At 46.7% G+C, this 21,244-nt stretch overlaps 1 protein-coding gene across 1 annotated transcript; it reads right to left on the bottom strand.

Annotated features, from left to right (window-relative positions):
* Positions 1 to 382: 382 nt before the first annotated feature.
* Positions 383 to 2,296, bottom strand: LOC129344849 (natriuretic peptides A-like). The gene is made up of 2 exons (XM_055001754.1): positions 2,177 to 2,296; positions 383 to 700 (listed from the first exon to the last, which is right to left on the bottom strand). Exons 1-2 carry the CDS (start codon positions 2,294 to 2,296, stop codon positions 383 to 385), a joined length of 438 nt encoding a protein of 145 aa, XP_054857729.1.
* Positions 2,297 to 21,244: the final 18,948 nt, after the last annotated feature.

Below are 21,244 nucleotides of genomic sequence, written 5' to 3'. Positions count from 1 at the left end.
AGGGCATGAGGAAAGGCCTCTGCCCCAAGGAGCTTGCAGTCTCGACTCCAATGTACTGTGCAGGGGGGAGGGGTCAGGCTGAGAGTTAGTTGCACATTCTTTTCCTAAGTTTCAGCAGGCCTTTCGAGTTTAGGAGGGACAACACAGGACTTGTGAGAGAGATTTGTAAAATTATGCATGGTGTGGAGGGAGAAGTTGAGCTCTCATGTTTTTACTCCCCCTGCCCTCTAAGCAGCTCAGGATGGTGTTTACAGTCAATAAAGGGGCACGTCAGGCACAGAGTTGCTCAGAAACAACAGAACTGGAAGGGATTGTTTCCACTGGGAGGGTTATTCTCCCATCCTCCCAGTTTTAATTCAGAGCAATGAATCTTGCCCAGCTATCAGAGGTCTGTTAGATGCCGAGGGGGCTTACCTTTACATCCCAAGCTGCTCATGGACCCAATCCTGTCCAGTCTTCTTCCAAAACAGCCGGACTCTCGCAGGCTCTTTGGGGCCTGCAGCCCTCTCATGTGTTTGAGCCAGGAGCTCCTGTAGGAAGGGAGGGGAGCGGAGTCCGCCCTGGTTTCTGGCTGCTGGTCGCTGCTGTCCTCGGAGTCTGCTACCTGGCTCTCCATCTGGCCTTGGGGCTCCTCAGAGTCCCGGTCGCTCTGCAGATCCTCCATCAGGGCGACTTTTTCTTCCAGCCTCTCCAAAAGTGCCTGAATGTTAAAGAAAGTCTGTAAATTCCATTCTTCCGTGGGTTTCCTCCAACCCTCGTTCTTTCCCAAGGGTTCCCCGTTTCAATGGTTTTCTGCCGTGCTTTTGCAAAGCTCAGAGGGCGCATTTTCCCCTGGCATGGAAATCCGGTGATAGCAGGAAAACCACAGGCAGTGAATTTCTCCACTGTAACATGCTCCTGCCCTGCTGAAACAATCTAGATTTGCTCCGTTTAAAATGTTTACATGCTGCATTCACAGGCATCAGTGCTCCCAAGCTGGCACAGCCAAGTGATCAACTAAAATGGCAATCGGTGATAAATACACTCCAATAAAACCAGCAAAACTAAAACCAGTGAGGAAAAGATAAAAAATAGTCAAAGGCAAGAGGGAGGGAGGGGTAAATGGGATTAAATGTGCAAGTCCTCTTGCATCTTCCCTGCTCCCTCCCCTTTGCTGCTTCCCAGAAGTCCAGTTTCAACCTGCAAATTTTTCAAGGTGCGGGAGAGACATTTCTCCCTGTCCAGGGCCATGTACAGTGATAGCATTTATATATCGGAGAGACAAAGAATACTGCGTGGCTGACCATCTTCTCAAACTCTGCTCCGAAATCTGTCTTGGCTGACCTCCTTCCAACACTTCAGTGTCTCTGAGCAGTGGAAATGTGGTTGTGAGATTTCCTTTCCTTGATGCCCCAAGTTAGCACCCCAGTGCAGCAGTGTCCCTGCTGCCCTGCTGCTCTCCCCCAGGTTTTTATTTTAGGGGGACAAAATCCACTTTTCCCTTTTCTAAGACACAGTACAAAAAACCTCTCTCCAGCTTCTGCTTCTAGGGTGCGTCCCTTTGTCTGTCTCTGTTTCTCCCGAAGATAAGAGCTGCGGCTTAAAAACCAGAAAGACTCCCCCACTGAGTATCTGCGAAGAGCTGCAGTGCCGTGTCGGCTCAAAGAGTCTGTCCAGTCCGTCATCCTGCCTCTAAGTGTGGTTAGACAGCTGGCCCTCTCCTGGCCCCGCTATACTGTCTTCATGGAGGATCTATGCATTTATTTAATCCTCTTTTTAAAAAATCTCCTACACTAAGTTCTGTTGTATCCCATGTCAAGGAATTTATTAGCTAATAAAGTGAAAAAAGATAGCTTAGACCAACCATAACTAAGAACAGAAGAACTGTGGACTGGGCCACAGGTCCATCTAATCTAGCTCCCTGTTTCCAGCAGTGCTTAGCCAAATGCTTCTGTGGAATCCCACAAGAAGGGCAGCGATTCCCCTCTGTTTTTGTCACAGCAACTGCTATTCGAAGGCAGACTGCCTCTGAACATGGAGGTTCCACTTAGTGATCCTGGCTAATAGATACTGAAAGACCAATCCTTTAAAAAAAAAAATCCACGGCCCCATGTCGGGGTGATGAATTGCACGCATTAATTATCCTGCCAGTAAGTGCCTGCTGCTAAGCTGGCGTCTACAGCCCCCAGAGCCTTACCTCCATGCTGGCTAGTTCCTTGGCAGGGCTGAGGCTGTCGACGGGGTGGGCTGTGGAGTGCTGGAAGCCAAAGAGAAGCAGCAGGCAGCAGCTGAGAAACACAGCTCCTTTCGTGTCCATCCTGTTGGGTTCTCTGGGGAGAGAGAGAGCAGGTTCTTTGCAGCAGCTGTCCTTTCGGATGAGTCTCTGACTCTTCGTTTCCCTGTCCTGTGCTCTCCCCTTTTCCCCTGGCCAGTCTTATATACGCTTTAGGTGTGAATCCCGGTTCCTTGGGTTATCTGGGGCACATTCCAGTCCCAGCGCTGGCATGCGGCTCCTTGGAGAGAAGATTCCCTTTATTAGGTGTCATTAGCGGCTGCTCCCGAGGCATGCGAGTCACAAGTCAATGATTTCATGCTGCCTGCCCTCTCCACTGATACCGGGTGCGGAGATTACACGCCCCCCCCCCGGAAATTCTTTCCTTCAAGAGTTTCCCAGGTTGTTGGTGAGTTGGAGGGCCCTGAAACTGTCCCAAAATGCAGAGGAGTAGAGAAGATCACCTTGTATAGGAATGGTGACAGGCTCTGAGAGCAGAGACGGACACTGGGACACAGAGTACCTGGACACTGTGCAAAGGGCCAGTCCCTTACAAGAACGATTGAGGGTGCTGGTTCTGCCAAAATATTTGATTTGCATTCATCACACTGCATGATCTCTGAGCCCCAAAGAGCCCAGCCCTTAAACCGACCTAGCAGTCATGCTGTGTTGACAAAGACACACTAGCTTCTAATCCTCCGCGTGCTGTTGCAACCTGTGCTTAAATCTCTCTGCCCATGCTCAAAGGCAGCACTTCTCTGATGTTCTTAGACATGGAACAGTGTTTGGGGCTGAGACGGAGTTCTAATTAGACCAAAGCTGTTGCCCTTTTTAAAAGCCTCGGGTTTCGTTTTGTATTGCAACAGGGCCTTTGGCAGTCAGGTTTTGGAACTTCTGTGAGTCCAGGGGAGGGCTTGGTCTTTTGCCCCTAAACTGCTCACTGATTGCCAATCTGTTTGTTTGCCCCTTTCCCAAGAAGCTCAGAATTTTGCAGTGTTCCCAGGTCTCTCTCTGGTCATTCCAAACTTGCCCAGAATCAGAAATAAGACTGCCCCCTCTCTTGTATATGCCATAATGGAGCCTCTTTGGCCTGGAGCAGAATACCTCTCACTGCGATGCAAATGTGAGAAGTGTCTTGCTAGACTAGGCAAAGGTCTGTTTTTTCCAGCGACTAGTTTCCTACAATGGCCAACCAGAGGTTGCTGAAATGCCTTCGGCTGATGTATTCCCCTGCTCAACAATTGGTCTTCAGAGGTATATTTCTTCTAAACAGAGAGGTTCCATTGAGCATTTATGGCTTAATAGCTGTCAACAGCCCTGTCTTTCCTCCCTTTTTAAACCAGCTAAGTTTATGGCCATTCCTGTATCTTGTGGAAGAGATTATCACACCTTTTATGGTGGGGTGGGGGAGTTTCTTTTATCTACTTGAATTGAATGAACGTCAATTCCAGGTGGTGGGAACAGAGAAGCAGAGAATGGCTTCCTTCATTCTACTCTGCTGTTGAGCCGTCCCACAGAACAAGAACCACCTTTGATATTAGGACTTTTGTTCTGACCCAGGAAAAGAATGTTCTTCTCACGTCCCTTAATCTCATCACAGCCCCCGAGAATTCACACATAACATTCTCGAATGCCATTCTTGGGCAGTAGACGTGGCTCTTCCTCTGAGAATCATTCCCTGCTTTGGCTCTCGAATGTTTATACCCTGAAAGTGTTGATGGTCTTTAACCGTTGAACTACAGTTCCTGAAGTGATCATTTCAAACCTCGTGCCACCATCTCACAAGGCAGTCTTAGATAAGGCACTCTCTTGGCCTCAACACCCCTCACCCCAATTTGCAATATGAGATATTTGGAGGGCCTGATGTGGCAACCTTGCTGAAGCTTTGCAGATCTGCGTTAGACAGGGCCTTTTGGGACATACACCCCCATGTACACCCCCATGAGGGAAGAAAGGTGGAGTATGAATGCCATAATTATGCTAACCTATCTCATAGAGTTGTAAGAACTGCAAGAAAGGGGCCCCTAAGAAACTGCAAAAGGGAGTGAGCGATTTGGACATTCTCTTCCAATCCAAAAATCTCACCTTTTAGGGTTGTGTGAGCATTCAGGGGCACAAGGAGGGAGGTTTTCTCTTGCCCTTTTCCCCTTTAGCAGATTCTCAGCTGCTCTTGACGTTCCAGAAGCTCTGGTTGCGTACCCTATCCTTATCAAGCCATTTGGGGGGGATTCTTTTTTTCTTTCAGTTAATTTACGAAGGCCTGTTTTTTCCTACGTACCTGGGAAATACCTGTCGTGTCTGGCTGTGGCATGGTTTTTCTGCTTTCGTAACAGGTGCCAGCCCCTTTTTCTGTTCGAAGGTATGATTATCTAAAGAGAGTAGAAAACCGCTCTCTCCCGTCCATATTTTTGTTTGGGTAGTTAGTTGACCTTCACAAAGGATAATTCTCAAGGGGTTGTGGGACAGATTTCCTACTACAACATTCCTTAGGGGAGAAAGCAGGGACGGGGGGCGGACACAACATGGGCGAGACCTCCTGGTAGGAGAGGCGCGGCAGGACTGCTGGCTGCTGTCCAAGGTGCTGAATCGGCAACTGCCACCCTCTCCCCATACTTAGGTGGAGCAGTTTAACCACAGATCCCTTTCTAAAGTCAATGGAATTCGTTTCTGTTGCAAGACTACCACAAACTGGATTATTTTGGTGCCCAAGAAAGGACAAACAAAAGGCTTCTCTCCCCCTCCTCCTGCTGCTGTTGGAAGATATTTTCATCTCTCCACATGCAGCCCAAATGTTGGAGGTGTTTATGTATTTTGCTGCTTCTGGCTATGGGAGTTGCAGTTTAATTCAGTCACTCCAGATTGATTATAATTATTGATTTTAAGAAAAACATTTATGCAACCCTTTTTTATAGCAAGGCACTATACATAAAATGGCAAACAAAGTGAGGGGACAGCACAGAAGCATGCAATTATTCAAGTGCCTAAAAGAAAAGGTGATGTTTCAGTCAGTGTGTGTTAACATGGCTTGGGTACCCCTTAATTCACTTTCACCTCCAGTTTGCTTGCTTGCTTGCTTAGAGTATTTCACAATCTTCCTTTTGCATGGGTAGAGACAAGGCTCTTTCACCTCCACCTGGCACTGATGTGCCAAACTTCAGATTTCATCCACCTTTGTACTCATGGGGACAGAATGTGGGGGAGAGAGATCATGGGAAGGGATTGGCTATTATGGATTAATTAAACCACAGAATTAGGCCCATAACATGCCACTGGCATTTAGTTATTCTAATTAACATTTAGTAGTGAATTGGTTAGGTTAACTGATCAGAACCCTTTTGTTTGATGGAGAAAGTGCCCCAGGTTTAATTGGGGAGCGAGTGTTTTTAAATTGGGTATTTATTTAGACTTTTTTTTTAATCTGCTCTTCTACCCAAAAAAGCACTCAGGGTGACTCACATAATTTAAAAAAAGAAAATGCAATAATCAATTCAGAGCAGCAAAGTGTCAGCCAGTAATAAAAAGTAGCCGGTCAAGCCTGGCATAACATTAATAAGCAGCAGAAATATGCCCCAAAACAACAGGCCAAAAAGTCAACTGGGTCTGTTCTGGAAAGTGCTTCCAAACTGTGGGTGGAGGGTCTCCCTCAAAAAGGTCTCCTCCTCCCCTTAACCCAGGAGTCCACCTCTCACTGGAGAGGGAAGACTACTTTTAAGAGTGCTGGGGAAGCATCAGTGGATATGATCTGAGTGTCTATTTTTGTAACGCGCCCTTCCCACAAGTGGGCTCAGGGTACAACATTTATAAAAATACAATACAATTTATAAAAACAGTTCATATCATAAAATCAACAATTAAACAGATATTAACTGTCCCAAGACGGGGTCAATTCCAGGTTCCTACCCATCAACATAACAGGAGGAGGGAAGCAGACAGATAACATACTGCAACCCATATGTGGGTCAGCTAACGAATGGGCACTACATAGCCCCATGCTGTACCCATACGTTGGGCAGCTGGCCGTTGGATGCTGTATATCCCCACACTTAGTGGGAGGCTGGTTGGAGGCTCAGTGAGGATCTTATGCTGGCCTCACCATCCTGGTGGAACATCTCCGTCTTACAGGCCTGCCCAAATGATACAAGATCCTGACAGGCCCAGGTGTCCTCAGACAGAGAGTTCCACCAGGTTGGGGCCAGGACCGAAAAGGCCCTGGCCCTGGTTGAGGCCAACCGAGGCTCCCTGGGTCCAGGAACCACCAGCAGATGTTTTCCAGCTGATCGGAGCATTCTCCAGGGTACATACAGGGAATTTACAAATCCAGCAAAGCTTCTGTGTCTAATTGGCCCTTAGCCGTGGGGCAGCCCTAATCCAAAGGTATGATTTTGCAGTTGCATGAGATGGGGGCGCTTCTTTCTGTGCTTTGTCAAGCCATTCTCCTCCCTCCTAGCCCTTTCTCATGACTCCCTTCTCCAGCAAAGACATCCCTAATACTTGTCTTTGTTAGCCCCTCTACTCTTCTGACAAATCCTGGCTTCTGCCCCCCTCTCATCTTTTGCCCATTCAACATAGATTGAGAGTTCTCTAGGCGGATTTTGCTGTGGTTGCTGATTGCTGGAGATTAAAGAAATGTCATTAGGGGAGTGCGACAAGAGAGCCATTAACAACCTTTTGTCAAACTTTGGTATTGGAACAAGCCACTGTAGAGAGCACAAGCTTTGAGTTCATCAGGTTGGCTATTAAACATGCACTCAAAGGAGCAAGGGGGACAAATTGAGCCATGAAGGAGAAGCCCAGCATCTCTCTGCAGTTTGGAGACAGGAAATGTCACAGACTTAATTGGATGACATGGTAATGGGTGCAAACCTAATGCCTAACTAATAGCTGATGATGTTTCTATATTGGCCTTTGATGGCTGTTGGCTACTAGATATACCAAGCCTGCTGGGCATAGGATGACAGTGGTTGGTTAGAAGCTTTGGAAGGTAGTGAAAGAGACTGGAAATGAACTTTTAGAGTCAGCTGACATGAGGCATGGGTCTCCAAGGACATAGAATGTTCAAGGTCATAATGCATAGAGGTAGTGTTCTATAGTTGTTAGAGGTTGGCCTTGCACTGGAAAGACATGGATGGAAATATTGGGGCATAAAACTCACTCGATAACTCTTTCTCAGCCTAACCTTCCTCACAAGGTTGTTGTGAAGGAGGGGGAAGTGGCATCCACTGCATATGAGCTCCTGGGAGTAGAAGCGAGGTGTTTATGTAAGGAATTACTTAATGCATTAATTTAGAAACTGATAGTAAATTTAAATACCTGTGATATGGTTGCTCCTTTAAAAATACGTGCACGGCTTTCTGTAGCAGCACATGCCGGGACTCAACTTCATAAATGAGGTCTAATCTTATGCACCTGCCTACTGTAACTCCTCCAATATGTTTTTTGCTTTTCCCACACACACCCTCAAAGCAAACCACTCAATTTCTACAAAAGCTTTATTGATATATACCCCAAGACTCCATTGCAGTAGGCTGAGATTTCAGTGATATCAGATATAGCAATGCATAGAACAGGAGACTCAATAAAACCATTTTTACGCTGGATTTAATTATTTTATTGACTGATAAGGATGTATTGTCATTCTTATGGTCTCTGACCACAAATAAATTCATTCAGACTCAATAAAAGAAGCCACGTCCTCCAGTTTGCAGGAACTGGGCAAGTCTGTGAAAGATAGAATGTTTTGGAGGTCTTTCATTCATAGGGTCGCCATAGGTCGGAGACGACTTGACAGCACATAACACACACACAGAACACGAGAATACAGATTTTATACAGCATCAAAAGGAACATGTTTTTGTGGATCTGAGTCGCTTTCAGCACATTCAGGGGTCATATCAAAGGTGCAAGAGGTGGTTAAGATCTTTGGGAAGCCGGGAGGTCGACTCTCTTCTGATTTCAACTCCTGGGTTTCCTCCGAGAACCTAAAACAGAAAGGAAGAGGGGCCATGAGGATACTTTGCCTTAGGGGGGGTTCCCAGTTTACTAAATGGAACATGATCCAGACTCGCACCTCGGCTCTGTTCTTGCAACAAGGATTCAATTTCAGTACGTTGCTATAACTGACTCGCTGCTTGCCTAAGTAGGTTCATTGTAGCAAAGGTGAACGTGAAATCAGATCTCCACTTCCGTACAGAAGAAACTTGCAATTTGTGCAAGTAATAATAATAATATTTGATTTATAGACCACCCTTCGGGACAACTTAACAACCACTCAGAGCGGGTTACAAAGTGTGTTATTATTATCCTCATGACAATCACCCTGTGAGGTGGGTGGGGCTGAGAGAGCTCTGAAAGAGTTGTGACTGACCCAAGGTCACCCAGCTGGCTTCAAGTGGAGGAGTGGGGAATCAAACCCGGCTCTCCAGATTAGAGTCCCATCGCTCTTAACGACACCAAACTGGCTCTTCAGTATAGCTACAATCTTGTGGCTCTCATCTTGCACTGCTTGGGCAAGCAAGCTCATAGAACCAGAATGTCAGAACCAAATCAGATTTGGCCCCAGTAGATGTCGCTGCAACCTTTCTACCTTGTCTACAGTGAGTCAGACATTTGGCCCATTTAGCCCAGTATTGTCTACTCTGATTGGGTCTTCTCCAAGACTTCCTACCGGAAATCTTGGGAACTGAGCCTGAGGCCTTTGCATGCTTTTCTCACAGTACAGTGTCTTATTTATTGTTTTTAATGTGGTATTTTATTGGACTGTTTTTATGTTGTTGTTACCAGTCTCAGATGTCAGGTCCAGAGGAGTTAGCTGTGTTAGTCTGTAGCTGCAAAATAGTAGAGAATCCAGTAGCACCTTTAAGACCAACTTATTTGTAGCATAAGCTTTTGAGATCCACAGCTCTCTTCGTCAGCTGCATGCAGGTGCTACTGGACTCTCTACTATTTCAGATATCAGGATGCTTGAAAGAAAGGTGGGTATATAAATATTTTAAATAAATAAAAAGATGCTGTTCCCCAAGACAGGTGTTAAGAATATGCAAGCCCTGGGCTTTTCCAGAGCACTTCCTGCAGCTGAATGAAAAATAAACAAGATATCAGATATATTACACATAATTCTTTTCACCTTGTTCACCCCTATTTAAATCTTGTCCAATAAGGAGTTGGTGGAAGAGAAACTTCTATCTTCTAGCAACTGATAGATCAAATGGTAAGTTTTAGTGCTGACCCTTGAACAAATCAAATATTGTTTCCTACATTCAATGCTGAAGCGTACGCCTAAAAATGTCATGTGGGTCTGTGACAAACAGATACTTGGGAACACTGGTGTACCCTTATCCCAGCACTAGGGCTGTGTGTGGCTTACCCTCCACATGCAATTCAGTGGCAAGCTAACTTGCTCGCTAGCGTGTGGAATGGATGTGCGCATGCATACACATGGGAAAAAATTTAAAAGACCTACGGGCTTTGAAGAAGTTGCACCCAAGTCCCGTCTGGGATCCGATCCGCTCCAGTCTGGTCCCGAAGCATCCGGAGAAATGCCGCCTCCGCTTTGGCGATGCCAGGAATCTTCTCCACTGCTCCTCCACCTCGGCCTGCTGAAGGGGACCCTGCAAACTGAGCAGACTGGGTGGCAGGGCCTCGGAGGCAGCGAGATCAACGTCGGCACCATCCTCTCCAAGGCCTTCCCCATAGTCGAAGGGCGCCAGCTCCAGAGAGTCCCTGTCTCCTTGTGGAAATTTCTCCTTCAGCCGCTCGAGAAGGTCCTAAAAAATGGAGAGAAGGTAAGTGAGAGTTATCTTTTAAAAAATAATAACTTTATTAACTTTGAATCTTTAACAAACATTACAATTAGAAGTCAAGCATTAGAAAAAAGGGGCCAATAGATTGTGAGATAAGTTTATAAATCAATCGACCAAAGAGTTATCTTTTCTGATAACAGGACGGAGAAACTGTATATTGGGATGGCTGCTATCTGTATATTGAATTCCAGGTGCTGGCCTGTTGCAGTCAGAACTACAGACGGTTTTGTGGTACCTTCAAGGCTAACTGACTTATTGTGGCAGAAGCTTTCTCAAATTAATTGGCTTTTATAGCATTCAGTAGCTAGCAACTTATGTGCGTATGTGGGGGCACATGATTGTATTTCTGTCATCTTCTCTTTGCCTCCCTTGTTCTCTGTCGAATATGGGTGGAAACAGATGAAACTATTGTAGGATATGTGATCAGATCTTCTGAAGGTTTTAAAAATGCTGATAGGATCCATGGCAGAGGCCTGATTCATACTGGGACCATGCAAAGAGGAAGAGGGGCTTTAACTCTTCCTCAGTCTGTGTGGTTTCAGTGATCAAAACGTACATGTTTGCCCTCCCATGGAAAAAGACAAGGGCCCTTCTTTTTTTCCCTATCTAAAGCTAACAGTATGACAGAAAACATAGATCCAGTAGCATGCTGGGTGGTGACCAGTGGAAGGACTTAAGCCCTTTCTTCCTTCCCTGTGCTTACCTGAAATTTGCATTTAAAAGGCTTTGGGAGCCCCTCCATCTTCGTTTAGCCTAGCTGGGCCTTGACTGTCACCCTTTGTGCTTGGACACAAGAGTGCTCCGTCTTGCAAGACTGCCTGCCACTATAAATGTGTTCATCTTTAAGGATGCCATAAGGCAATCTCTTTGCAGAACGCTTAAAAATTTGACGGTTCTTCATAAATGTGCTCTAAAGATCTTCAGAAAATGGGTACTTTCTTGCCAATGTTGAAATTAAATCTTGCATAAAATTTTGCAGATATGGTACAATTTCAGCATTCAAATTTTGACTTTTCCCTGAGGGTAGGGGGATTTTGACCTTGAAACCTACTTATTTAAAGCAATTCACAGATTTTCCAGCAACTGTGTTTAATTATTATTATTGCCAAAATGTGGCATTTTTCATATTACATTACAAAAAAAAAATCATATTCCCAACTTCAGAAACTGAGTTTGGACGAAACCCATTTTCTGTCCAAACCCCAACAATTTCTGTAGCTGGGAATATGGATTTTTATTTTTTGTAATGATGGCAGCTAGGAATCTTTGAATGGAAATCCTGATTGGGGAAAATTTGTTTGAGAGGTTCCACAAGACCTCAAAAATGAATTTCCTGTTTGCTTCTTTCCTTCTTCCCGTTCGAGGGCAAAGATGTCTAAACCAGTATGTCTGCCCCCCTGCATTATTCTCCTAGGAAAAGCATGCCAGGGCATCAAAGGTGCCCAAAGGTACCATCACTTAGGGCACCCAAGAAGATCAGCCCCTCCAAGTCTCAGAATCCAGCTCTGCCCTTGTCTGTCCATCGAGGGGCAACTGATGGACCGCTGGAGGCTTAAGCAGCCCCCCTGCTTCTTGCCTGATGGCGTGCCAAGGGGGAAGGGCAGCATCCTTTGCCACGTTGCTGTGTCAAACCAAGCTACTCTTAATTGACTGCCATCTCCTTCTTACCTGCAGGGATTGTAGCTCTTGGCTAGAGGGACTCCAAGTCACTGGATGAGCTGAGCCCAGCATGGTTTGGAGGCAGAGCAGGAGCAGAGGGCACCAGCCGCCGCCCAGGGTGACGCCGTTCATCTTGCCTGCTTCTCCTCTGGCCTGTGCCTCTCGCCTTCAGCCTCTCTGCAGGCAGAGAGGGCTTCCTTTATAGCCCCCTCCGAGGAAGCTTTCTTGCTGCTCCAAGCCAGCCAGACCCCAGTAAGCCAAGTCTGCCCACTTAGCCCTGATAAGAAAACTGGTTTCAACTAGTAGCATGAAGAGTTTAGGCTTCTGAAAATGTCCCCCCCCCAACCTCGCACGCTTTTAAAGAAGCAATTATAGTCTCGCTCTCTATTTTTTTCTGGCTGTTTGGACTCCATTAGATAGAACAGCCATGAGCCAGCAATGCAAGATTTTTTTTTTAAAAAAAAGCAGCCCTCCCTTGCCCCCACCTCTGCTTCTCTATATGTTTCAAGCTCGAAGACGTGTACAGATGAGAAGCCTCTTGTGTGGGACTTTCTATCACCATTAGGCGAGCTTTGATGGATTGCGCTGCAGCCCTACAGTGGGGGAAGCAGCTCCTCCAAATGCTCAGCCATTGCAGACACACTTCAGGGAGGGAGGCAGGCAGCTGGCCTCAAGCTCTGGGGCGTTGATTTCTCCTTGGGAGGGGTGTCATGTAAAATGCGATGGTCCTAGGATACTGGCAGCTCAGCAAAATGTCTCTCTCTCTCCTTTGTCCTTCTGAGGTTCTTGGCTCTGATTCTACATGGCAGGTAGCTTTTGCTTTTGGTCTGGCTGGCGTTCGTGGCGTGTTGCAAAGCCAGACTTCTTGTGATGTGCTGTTTTAGCATCGCAGAGACCAAGTGGCGATCTGGGATGCTCTCAAGAAGCCCGCAAGCAGGCCAGAGAAGCAGCAAGCTCCACCAGAAATATCGCCACTTTTTCATCCTCAGAGAGACACTCTGCCTTGGCATGTGGAGGTTCAGTTTATTAGCGATCTTGGATAATAGCTGCAGGACGAGCTCTCAAAGGCCGTCAGAAGAGCTTTGCAGGATCTGGGCAAAGGCCCATAATGACCAGCGTCCTATTTCCAACAGTGACCAACTAGATGCCCCCAAGAGGGGTCACAAGCAAGATAGAAACATTCTGACCTTTCCCTTGTGGTGGTTCTTCCGTAGCTTTTGTGCAGAGAGAGACAGCCGCTAAACATGGAAACTCCCTCCCTAATTTTCACAGCTAACCAGAGCCATGTTGGATCAGAACGTAGCATCATCTAGTCCAGAATCCCATTTTGCAATAGAAGCTGCCCCCCACAAAATCCTCAAGCCCTTTATATTGGGGGGGATTAATTGCAGTTACTAAAATTAAAGCTAGAATCAACGGAAGTTAAATTAAAATGAGCCTAAGGCAGCAGTCAGAAGTGTTGTCTCGTGCGCTCAAATCTACACGGCCAAGACTTCCGGCTTGGGGATCATGGAGGGCTGATGCAGCTCGGGGAGCTGAGCTGTCCGTGTTGCTGTTTGTGAGGGCTAGTGGGGTGCAGATCGCCCGCAGCCCCCTGTTCTCGGGTGGAGAACAGGCAAGTACGCTTAAGACCCCGAGGGTGAGTTGATCTCGGCTGATCTCGGGGGGGGGGGATCTACGCAACGATAACCCACCCAGCCTTGAGGTCCCGCTCGTAGACGGGTGGCAAAGATCTCTGCAGCAGCTCTGGAGTCAAGCTTTTGGCTTAAGACCTCCGTATCTAAGCTTCAGCACCAAATTGGGAAAACTGGACTATTTTAATTACTGAAACAGCGATTACAGCCCTCAAAGAAGGACTAATAAGGTAAAGATTGCTATCTCTCTTTTTGAGAAGAAAATCGGTAAAAGAACTGAATTAAAGTAGAAGATAAAAATTGCAAAAGACTTAAAAATTTACTGTGAATGTTCCGGCAAAGTAATTGAGAAAAAAGAACTTTTTAGAGAAGAAATCTACACAGCCAAATTCGTGCTGCCTTTTACCCCTTTCTGGCCCCTTCAGATCTCTAACGGCAGTTGAACAGGCAGGAGACATAAATGCCCTGCCAGGGTCTGGACTCCAGACCTGGCCAATTTTCTTCCTCCTTGGCTCACAGGCCAATGCAGCGTGGTTCTGGGTCAAAAGTCCAGAATGGGTCCCCCGACTCATGGCTGCTGCCCCCCACCAGTGCTGCCCTGGGCCTAAGCAAGGAGGGGCAATTGAGCACTCGGGCAGGGCGCTTGCCGCCAGCCTGGTGAGAAAGCAGGCAAGAGGCTACGCACTGGCACAGCAAGCCAAGGGGCCCAACCCATTCTTCCTTTCCTCCAGAAAGGCTAGAGAGGTTGGGACTTTTCAGTCTAGAAAGAAGATGGCTAAAGAGAGACACGACAGAGGTTTGTAAAATCATACAGGGGGTGGAGAAAGTGGGTAGAGGAGGCTTTTTCTCCCTCTCCCATAATATTTTTTAAAATTTATTTATAGTCTACCTTTTTCACTGAGATTCAAGGTGGATTACCGAGTGCAAATGAAATACAATATAATCGACAGCCAGGACATTCGTGGAACAAGTACAAGAATGTACAACAGGACGTTCAGAGAGCAGATACAACAGGGCATGGTAGCAGAAAATTTGGAAAAAAACAAAGTTGAGCATAGAGATGAAATCTTTCTGAAACAACACGTAGCTAATTTATATGGCATGTTAAGCCATGTGGAAACTCCCTAGTGGTTCATATCTGCATCAGTAGACAGTACCCAGTAGCGTAGAATATAGTCCCTGTCCCTACCAAAGCATGTCTCTGAGCAATTTCTTATGACACAGCCCTATAATCTGGGTAAAAAGCCCTTCTGAATATAATTCAGTTTTACATAGTTTGTGGAAAGCCAGGAGAGTGGGCGCTTTCCTATCCTGACCTCTTCGGGCAGGCCGTTCCAGAAGGTGGGGGCCACCACAGAGAAAGCGCTTGTGTGGGCGGCTGTTGCTTTTGCCCAACTGCAGGGGCACACAATGGGATCTATGGGCAATCGATCTGGAACGGACAAACTCAATGAGAAATTAAACTGTGGGATTGACTGCCAGAGGGCACAGTGATGGCTAGGAGATGAGACAGATTCATGGAGAGAGGTCCATCAATGGCTCTGGTGAACAAAGGGGGACCCTCCATGTCCAGAGGCAGTCAACCTTTGAAACTCACTAGCAACACCAAGGGAAGGCCGTGGCCTCTCTGCCCTGTTGTTGGCCCTCCGGAATAACGAGTAGGCTGCTGTGTGGGAAAAGACGCTGCACTAGACGGACCACTGGTTTGATCCAGCAGGGCTCTCTTTATGTTCTTATGTTCTTCTCACCCCACCCCGCCCTGCTCCATCGAGAGGGATCCCTCCGCTTCGAATTCTGCATAAGGTGTTAATGAATACACAGAATTCTGCCCGGGTTCAGTCCTTCCAAAAAGTCCCAGAAGCCTGAGATAAAGTAGTAGTGAACGACACTCTTCCCATGGTCTGAGGGGATCCTTATTGCTATTATTATTTTACATATCCAGGCACTGAAAATTCATAGCAATTTTCTTTCATTCAGCAGCCATTTGAAGGATCTGGCGCTGTTAGCAAGACAGTGAGATAGAAAAGAACCTTTCTGGTCCCGCTGGACTCCGATGTTGCCTTCCGTAGACAAATCGGTGCCCGCTGTTTTCCTCCACCTGCTCTCACCAATGGGGGAGAGCCCCCCCCCTCGCCTATGTTCTCCAACTCCCACCCAGACTGCCTTCAAAGGCTGCCTTTCATCGTTTATATGCTAATTAGAATAAACAAAGTATCCAGGGCTGGAGTAGGTAGCAATTAATTAGGAGGACCTTTTATGTGCGGGGAAATATGTCCTTTCTCCTGTTTTAATTAAGAGGGGTGCTGTACAGGAGAGAGAATAGTTTCTGGCAGGGGTTTCTTTTCATAGGTGGATTTCTTTTGCCCAGTCTGGTGCTGGAGTGATGTTGCTAAAGTCCCAGTGTCAGAACCTGAGATTTTTGAATCAAGAGCGTCCTCCAAATTTGGTAACATCTCTTTGGCTCCTAGCATGGTAGTATGCACTTTTAGAGACTTCCGGCCACTTCGTGAGATCAAGGAAGAGGGCGAGAGACTTGGTAGGTATGTGTGTACAGAATGTGTGTACATAGGTATGTGTGTACATAATTTCTACACCAACTACCTGGTGATAAAGTTGAGCGCATTGTTTGGGACAATTGGCTGGTTCTGGAAAATCTGGAGATTTGTATCGGGGCAGGATTCAGCTTTCTGAAATATTAGTTTTCCATTTTTAAAAATCCCACCAGATTCTAGCCCTCATGGCGGCAAAGATAAATTTTAAATTGTGTGGACGGTGCTGCTGAATTCTCAGCAGCTTTAGCAGGGCGGAATTTATTTCCCAGTCATTGGTAACTAGAAGTTCTGCACAGCCCTTGAGGGTTACAAAAAGCAGAAATTAATTGTGCAAAACTGGGAAATGCCTGTAGATTTTCTTCATGTTTTCGTTTGTTTCCATAGGCCATGGTATCCATAATTTAAACACTCGGTTGATTTATTTGCGTTGTGCTTCAAGTACTGTGCATTACCTCAGATGAGTTGCTAGTCCTCAGCAACTTCCAAATCTGTCAAATGGGAAGAATTTGTCTTCCCTATGTTATTATTGCAGGATCTAAGTCCAGTGGCACCTTAGAGACCAACAAGATTTTCAAGGGTATAGCTGCTTCTTTGGTATCTGAAGAAGGGAGCTTTGACTCTCGAAAGCTTCTGCCCTGAAAATCTTGCTGGTCTCTAAGATGCCGCAGAACTAAACCCTGCTGTTCTATTGCAGACCAACCTGGCTACTTACCTAAAACCAGGGCTTTTTTTTCTGGGAAAAGAGGTGGTGGAACTCAGGGGGTTGCCAGCCCAGGGGGCAACTCCTGGTGGGAGGTAGTGCCCCTGGTACCACATGCACACGCGAGCAAAGTGTGCGCACGCTCCCAGGACTGCACAATGATGTCACTTTGGGTCAGCTGGAACAAGGGGGGAGTTTTTTAAAGTTTAAGTCGCCCTCGGTGAAAATGGTCACATGGCCGGTAGCCCCACCCTCTGATCTCCAGACAGAGGGGAGTTTAGATTGCCCTCCACACCGCATGGCATGGAGGGCAATCTAAACTCCCCTCTGTCTGGAGATCAGGGGGCGGGGCCACCAGTCATGTGACTGTTTTCAAGAGGTGCCGGAACTCCATTCCACTGCGTTCCAGCTGAAAAAAAGCCCTGCCTAAAACTATAATTATTATTGACTTTCCTCCGTTATTTTGTTTGCCCTTCCTGCAGAGAGCTTTGGGGTGGCTGGCAAGACTTTTCAGGGTGGTTATGAGGGTGAAACCGAACATTAATTGCAGAGACTTTGCCAATTAAAAGCAACAGATCATTAAAGTGCAGAACAAGCCAACAGTCTACGCTGTATCACTTGGGAGCAGCCCCTGTCGTATATGATTTCCCTTCCTCCTTTCTACAGCTAGGGAACTCTCTGCCTTTGACCAGTTTGCAAGCTTTTTGAGCATCTCTGAGACATTCTGGACTAGTGTGGGTGTCAAACCTTCTCTGTTGGTGTGTCGAGCAGCCGTCCCTGCAGACTTCAGCTTCGCTAGCCTGGTGGGGTTGACGGAAATCTGTGTGGCAGTTCTCTTGCTGCATTAACACACTCTCTGGCTTGACTGACATATGAAGAGACAATATTTCAGCTACGTTGGTAGTAAGAGAACCCACACAGCATCGCAGGGGACGTTCTCCTGTCAGAATCTGTTTTTCTTCATCTTTTTCACAGCACAGTCTGTTTCGGCAGGCCCAAAGAGCCATCCTGACTTTTGTCTCATACCACAGCGAACTTCTGCACTCCACCTTTGTTGGGGCACAGTTTAATTTCAAGGAACAGGCCGTGCATCCACCCTTGGCTTGCCCACGGTCCCCAGTTTAATTTTGGGCCTCTCCACTTGGAAAGGTAAGCGGGGGAAGGGGAGTTTCTCTGCCGGAAACCCTGGAGAGCCGTTTCCAGCCGAAGGAGACTAGGCCCGGCTTAAGGTTGCCAGCCTCCTGGCGGTGGTTGGAAATCTTCCTGAAAGCATCTCCAAACCATAGAGATCAGTTCTCCTGGAGAAAATGGCTGCTTTGGAGAGTGGACTCGGCATTATACCCTGCTGAGGCCCTTCCCGTCTCCAAACCCCACCCTCTCCAGGCTCCCCCCGCCCCACATCTCCAGGAATTTCCCCACCTGGACCTGGCAACCGACCAGATGTCAGATTTTGCATCAGGCAGTTTCACGTCCTCCACCGTCTTTGCCGATTTCTGTTTTGCTGAAGGCTTTTTGTCATTTTGTCTGTCAGCTTTTTGGTACTGAAAGCCCATTTTCTCCAGGTGGTGGAGTTGGAAGGCCCTGACAAGCCTGTGTTCAAGACCCTGCCCCTCCCAGCTCAGGAGGAGAGCTTTGCCTTCTCCACTCCAGGCTAACCTAACCAGGGTGGGATTTTTTTCAGCTGCGGCCCCACAGTGTAGTTTGTTGGCCCAGGAGATACGTCTGGCCACCCCCCTCCCTCCGGAAAGGGATGGAAAGGATATGATCCCGACTTATCCGGTACCTCTATATATGTTGGCTTGCTTTTAACCTGTGGTTCTGACTGTTTATGGCTGAGGTTCTTCGTGCTGCTTTTATTGTTTTAATGGCTTTGCTTCTGCATTTTGCTGCCTTTTAAAATGATTATTTCACTTGGTTCTAATATTACAGACTGACATGGTTTCTCACCTGAAATCAGGGCCTTCCCAGTGGCAGCACCATATCTGTGTAACTCCCTCCCCCTTGAAATGTGCCTTGTGCCTTTTCTTCCAATGTTTTAAGCACAGGGTGGAGACCTGGTTGTTTGGGGTTGAGTTATCATGGATTTATTTTGCATGTGACTTCGTTGCCTTTTGAATAACCCCTTTTACATGCTGCAGGTTTTAATTGCTACTGTGTTGGTTTTAATGGGGCTTTTTGCTGCCTTTCATTATTGCTGTTTTTTTCTCCTATGTTTACTTTTAAACCTGATTCTGGGGTTGGCAAGCTGGTGGCCTGAAGCCTAGCAGGGCTGAACCTACTGAGGAGACCTGCTGTATACGCTCCCATCTACCTTGTTGAGTTCTAAGAAAGAAAGGCCAAATATAAAATGGAACAACTGAACGTCTTCCTGAACGTCTATAACAGCAAAGACCCCTGTCTGTCTGCATCAGAGAGCTCTTCGGGCTTCCTGTTGATCCCAGAAAGGAATATCATTCTCGTATTCGACTCATCCTCTGTTTATGTTTGAATGCTGAGTCAAGAAAGCTTTTTAAAATCACGGGTTGATATTTTGTCAATGTTTTCTTCAGTTTGTTTGAAGCGTGTCCTAGCAGTAGATGGGATTTTTAAAAAACGGGAGAGAGACAAGGCTATTTCCCCCACCCACCCCAACCCCAAGCACAGTAGGAATCTGAAAATTAATTGGACACATTATGAAAACCAATTTATTGCATAATCTTTAGCATGGAGTGACTTGCACAAATATTCATTGCACGTAAACGGGGCACAGAATGAAAATGAATACAGTTTTCTCATAAATTAATACATCAGTACAAAAAAGAAAGGAAAGCGGGAGAAATCCACAGCCTGTTTCATAGAATAAGTCGCTGCATGCACACACTTCTCTCGTTTCCTCTGGGTTGCTCAGCATTTGATGTCTGGTGCCGAACGGAGTTTGCTGAGTATAGTTGAGGTGTCAGGAACGGGCTTTTCCCCCCTGTAATCTGTGTTGCTCATTCACACGTGCAAGTTGCTACTTTTTAAAAAAAGATTTGATTACACCAATGTTGACCTAATCCAGCACTCTACACCCCAAACTGGCCCCCAGATACTCCTGAGAAGCTTGTAAGGAGAAAGAGAGGTGGAAATAGCCTTATTGCTATTGTCCACTCCCAGTATCCCACATTCAGAGGTATACTGCCTCTGTACCTGGAGGCTCTCTTGAGCCTTTTTTCCATGAATTTGCCCACTTCTCGTTTAAGTAAGAAGCCATCACTCTCCTGTTCTGAATTCCGTCTATGGGTATAAAAGGGGCTTCTGTTTTTTATTTAGCAGGCACGTGGGAATGAGCCCTTGGAGGTCAACAATATTTGGGCTGTGGTTCGAGTCAGGACTGCGAGAAGTTTGACAGGGCATTGTCTGCTGGCAGTTGAAGGAGAAGCCTGGAGGGAAAGGGGTTGAAGGTCTCACAGGGGTGCCAGAGCCTGTAAGGGGAAGCAAAGCAAAATTAACCCACCACTTCTCTAAAACCTTCCCTTGGAATGGTTACGGGAGCAAAGCCAGGCAGGGCTGCCACATTTCATGAGCTGACCTGTTAGATTAACTGGGGGGGGGAGTGTTTTGGTAAACTAAGAACGGTGATCCTGGTTAATTAGGTTGCAGATTTTTAAAACAGATGGCAAGTGACAAGCTAGGAGAGGGACCCAGTCACCCAGGAGACACCCCACTGAATCCCAAAGAGAAGGGCCCCTGTCGTCCAAACTATGGGCTTGGCTTGTAGGCAGATTTATTTTTCATTTTATTAATACTTTGCTATTCCGTCTTTCTTCCAGGTAGCTCAGGGAGCTGTCCATGGCACTCCCCACCTTCATTTTCTCCTCACAACAACCCTGTGAGGTGGCTGAATGGTCCAAAGTTACCAGCGAGTTTCATGGTTGACTAGGGATTTGAACTCGGACCTAGCTGTCACAACATAATGGTCAATATGAAAACATAATAAAGAATCGGCTGACATTTCCTTAATAGCTCTTTTTAAAAGGCCTTTGTGGGTCCCAGTCCAAAGACAGCAAATTCTGATAAAGTTCCGTTGAAATGAATGGGACTGAGTGAGCTGGGGCTGACTGAAGTCCCTTTCACTTCCATGGAACTCGAGCTGGGTGAACATTCGGGTTCAAGACAAGGCTGGTTTATGGACACTTTCTTCACCCCTCATTGGCTGTATCCTCCCCCCCCCCCACATCCCACTTTCTAATACCACCTCACAAGACAAGATTAAAAATCACAACTCTGAATTAAGAGATGAAACCATGCATGAACGTACCAGCACAAGGCAATCGCTTTAGATCAGGGTTTTGCTAGAGCTGAATTATGAGGCACGTTCCACTCTTGCACCTGGAAAGGCTTATTTTACGGTGCATCTGGGTGAGAATTAATCACCCACTCGAGAGCCCATCCTTTGTGGTTCTGCAGGAATCGCTGTTCCGGCCACAGGCACAGAGATAAAACGGGCAGCCTCCCTGAAAACAGGTGATCTACTGGAGTGGTTGGATCACTTGGTGCTGTCGCATAACAGAATTGCCCGTCCCCATCCTACCACCGCAGATGCTAATGAGTCAGAGTCCACCAGGGACTCATGCAGAGACACAGTAGGCAGCCTGCTCACTCTGGGCTCATAGGAGCCTTTATTTATG

The sequence above is a fragment of the Eublepharis macularius genome, chromosome 17, assembly GCF_028583425.1.
Source record: "Eublepharis macularius isolate TG4126 chromosome 17, MPM_Emac_v1.0, whole genome shotgun sequence".
NCBI lineage: Eukaryota > Metazoa > Chordata > Lepidosauria > Squamata > Eublepharidae > Eublepharis > Eublepharis macularius.
This window is presented reverse-complemented; position numbering and strand designations above follow the sequence as displayed.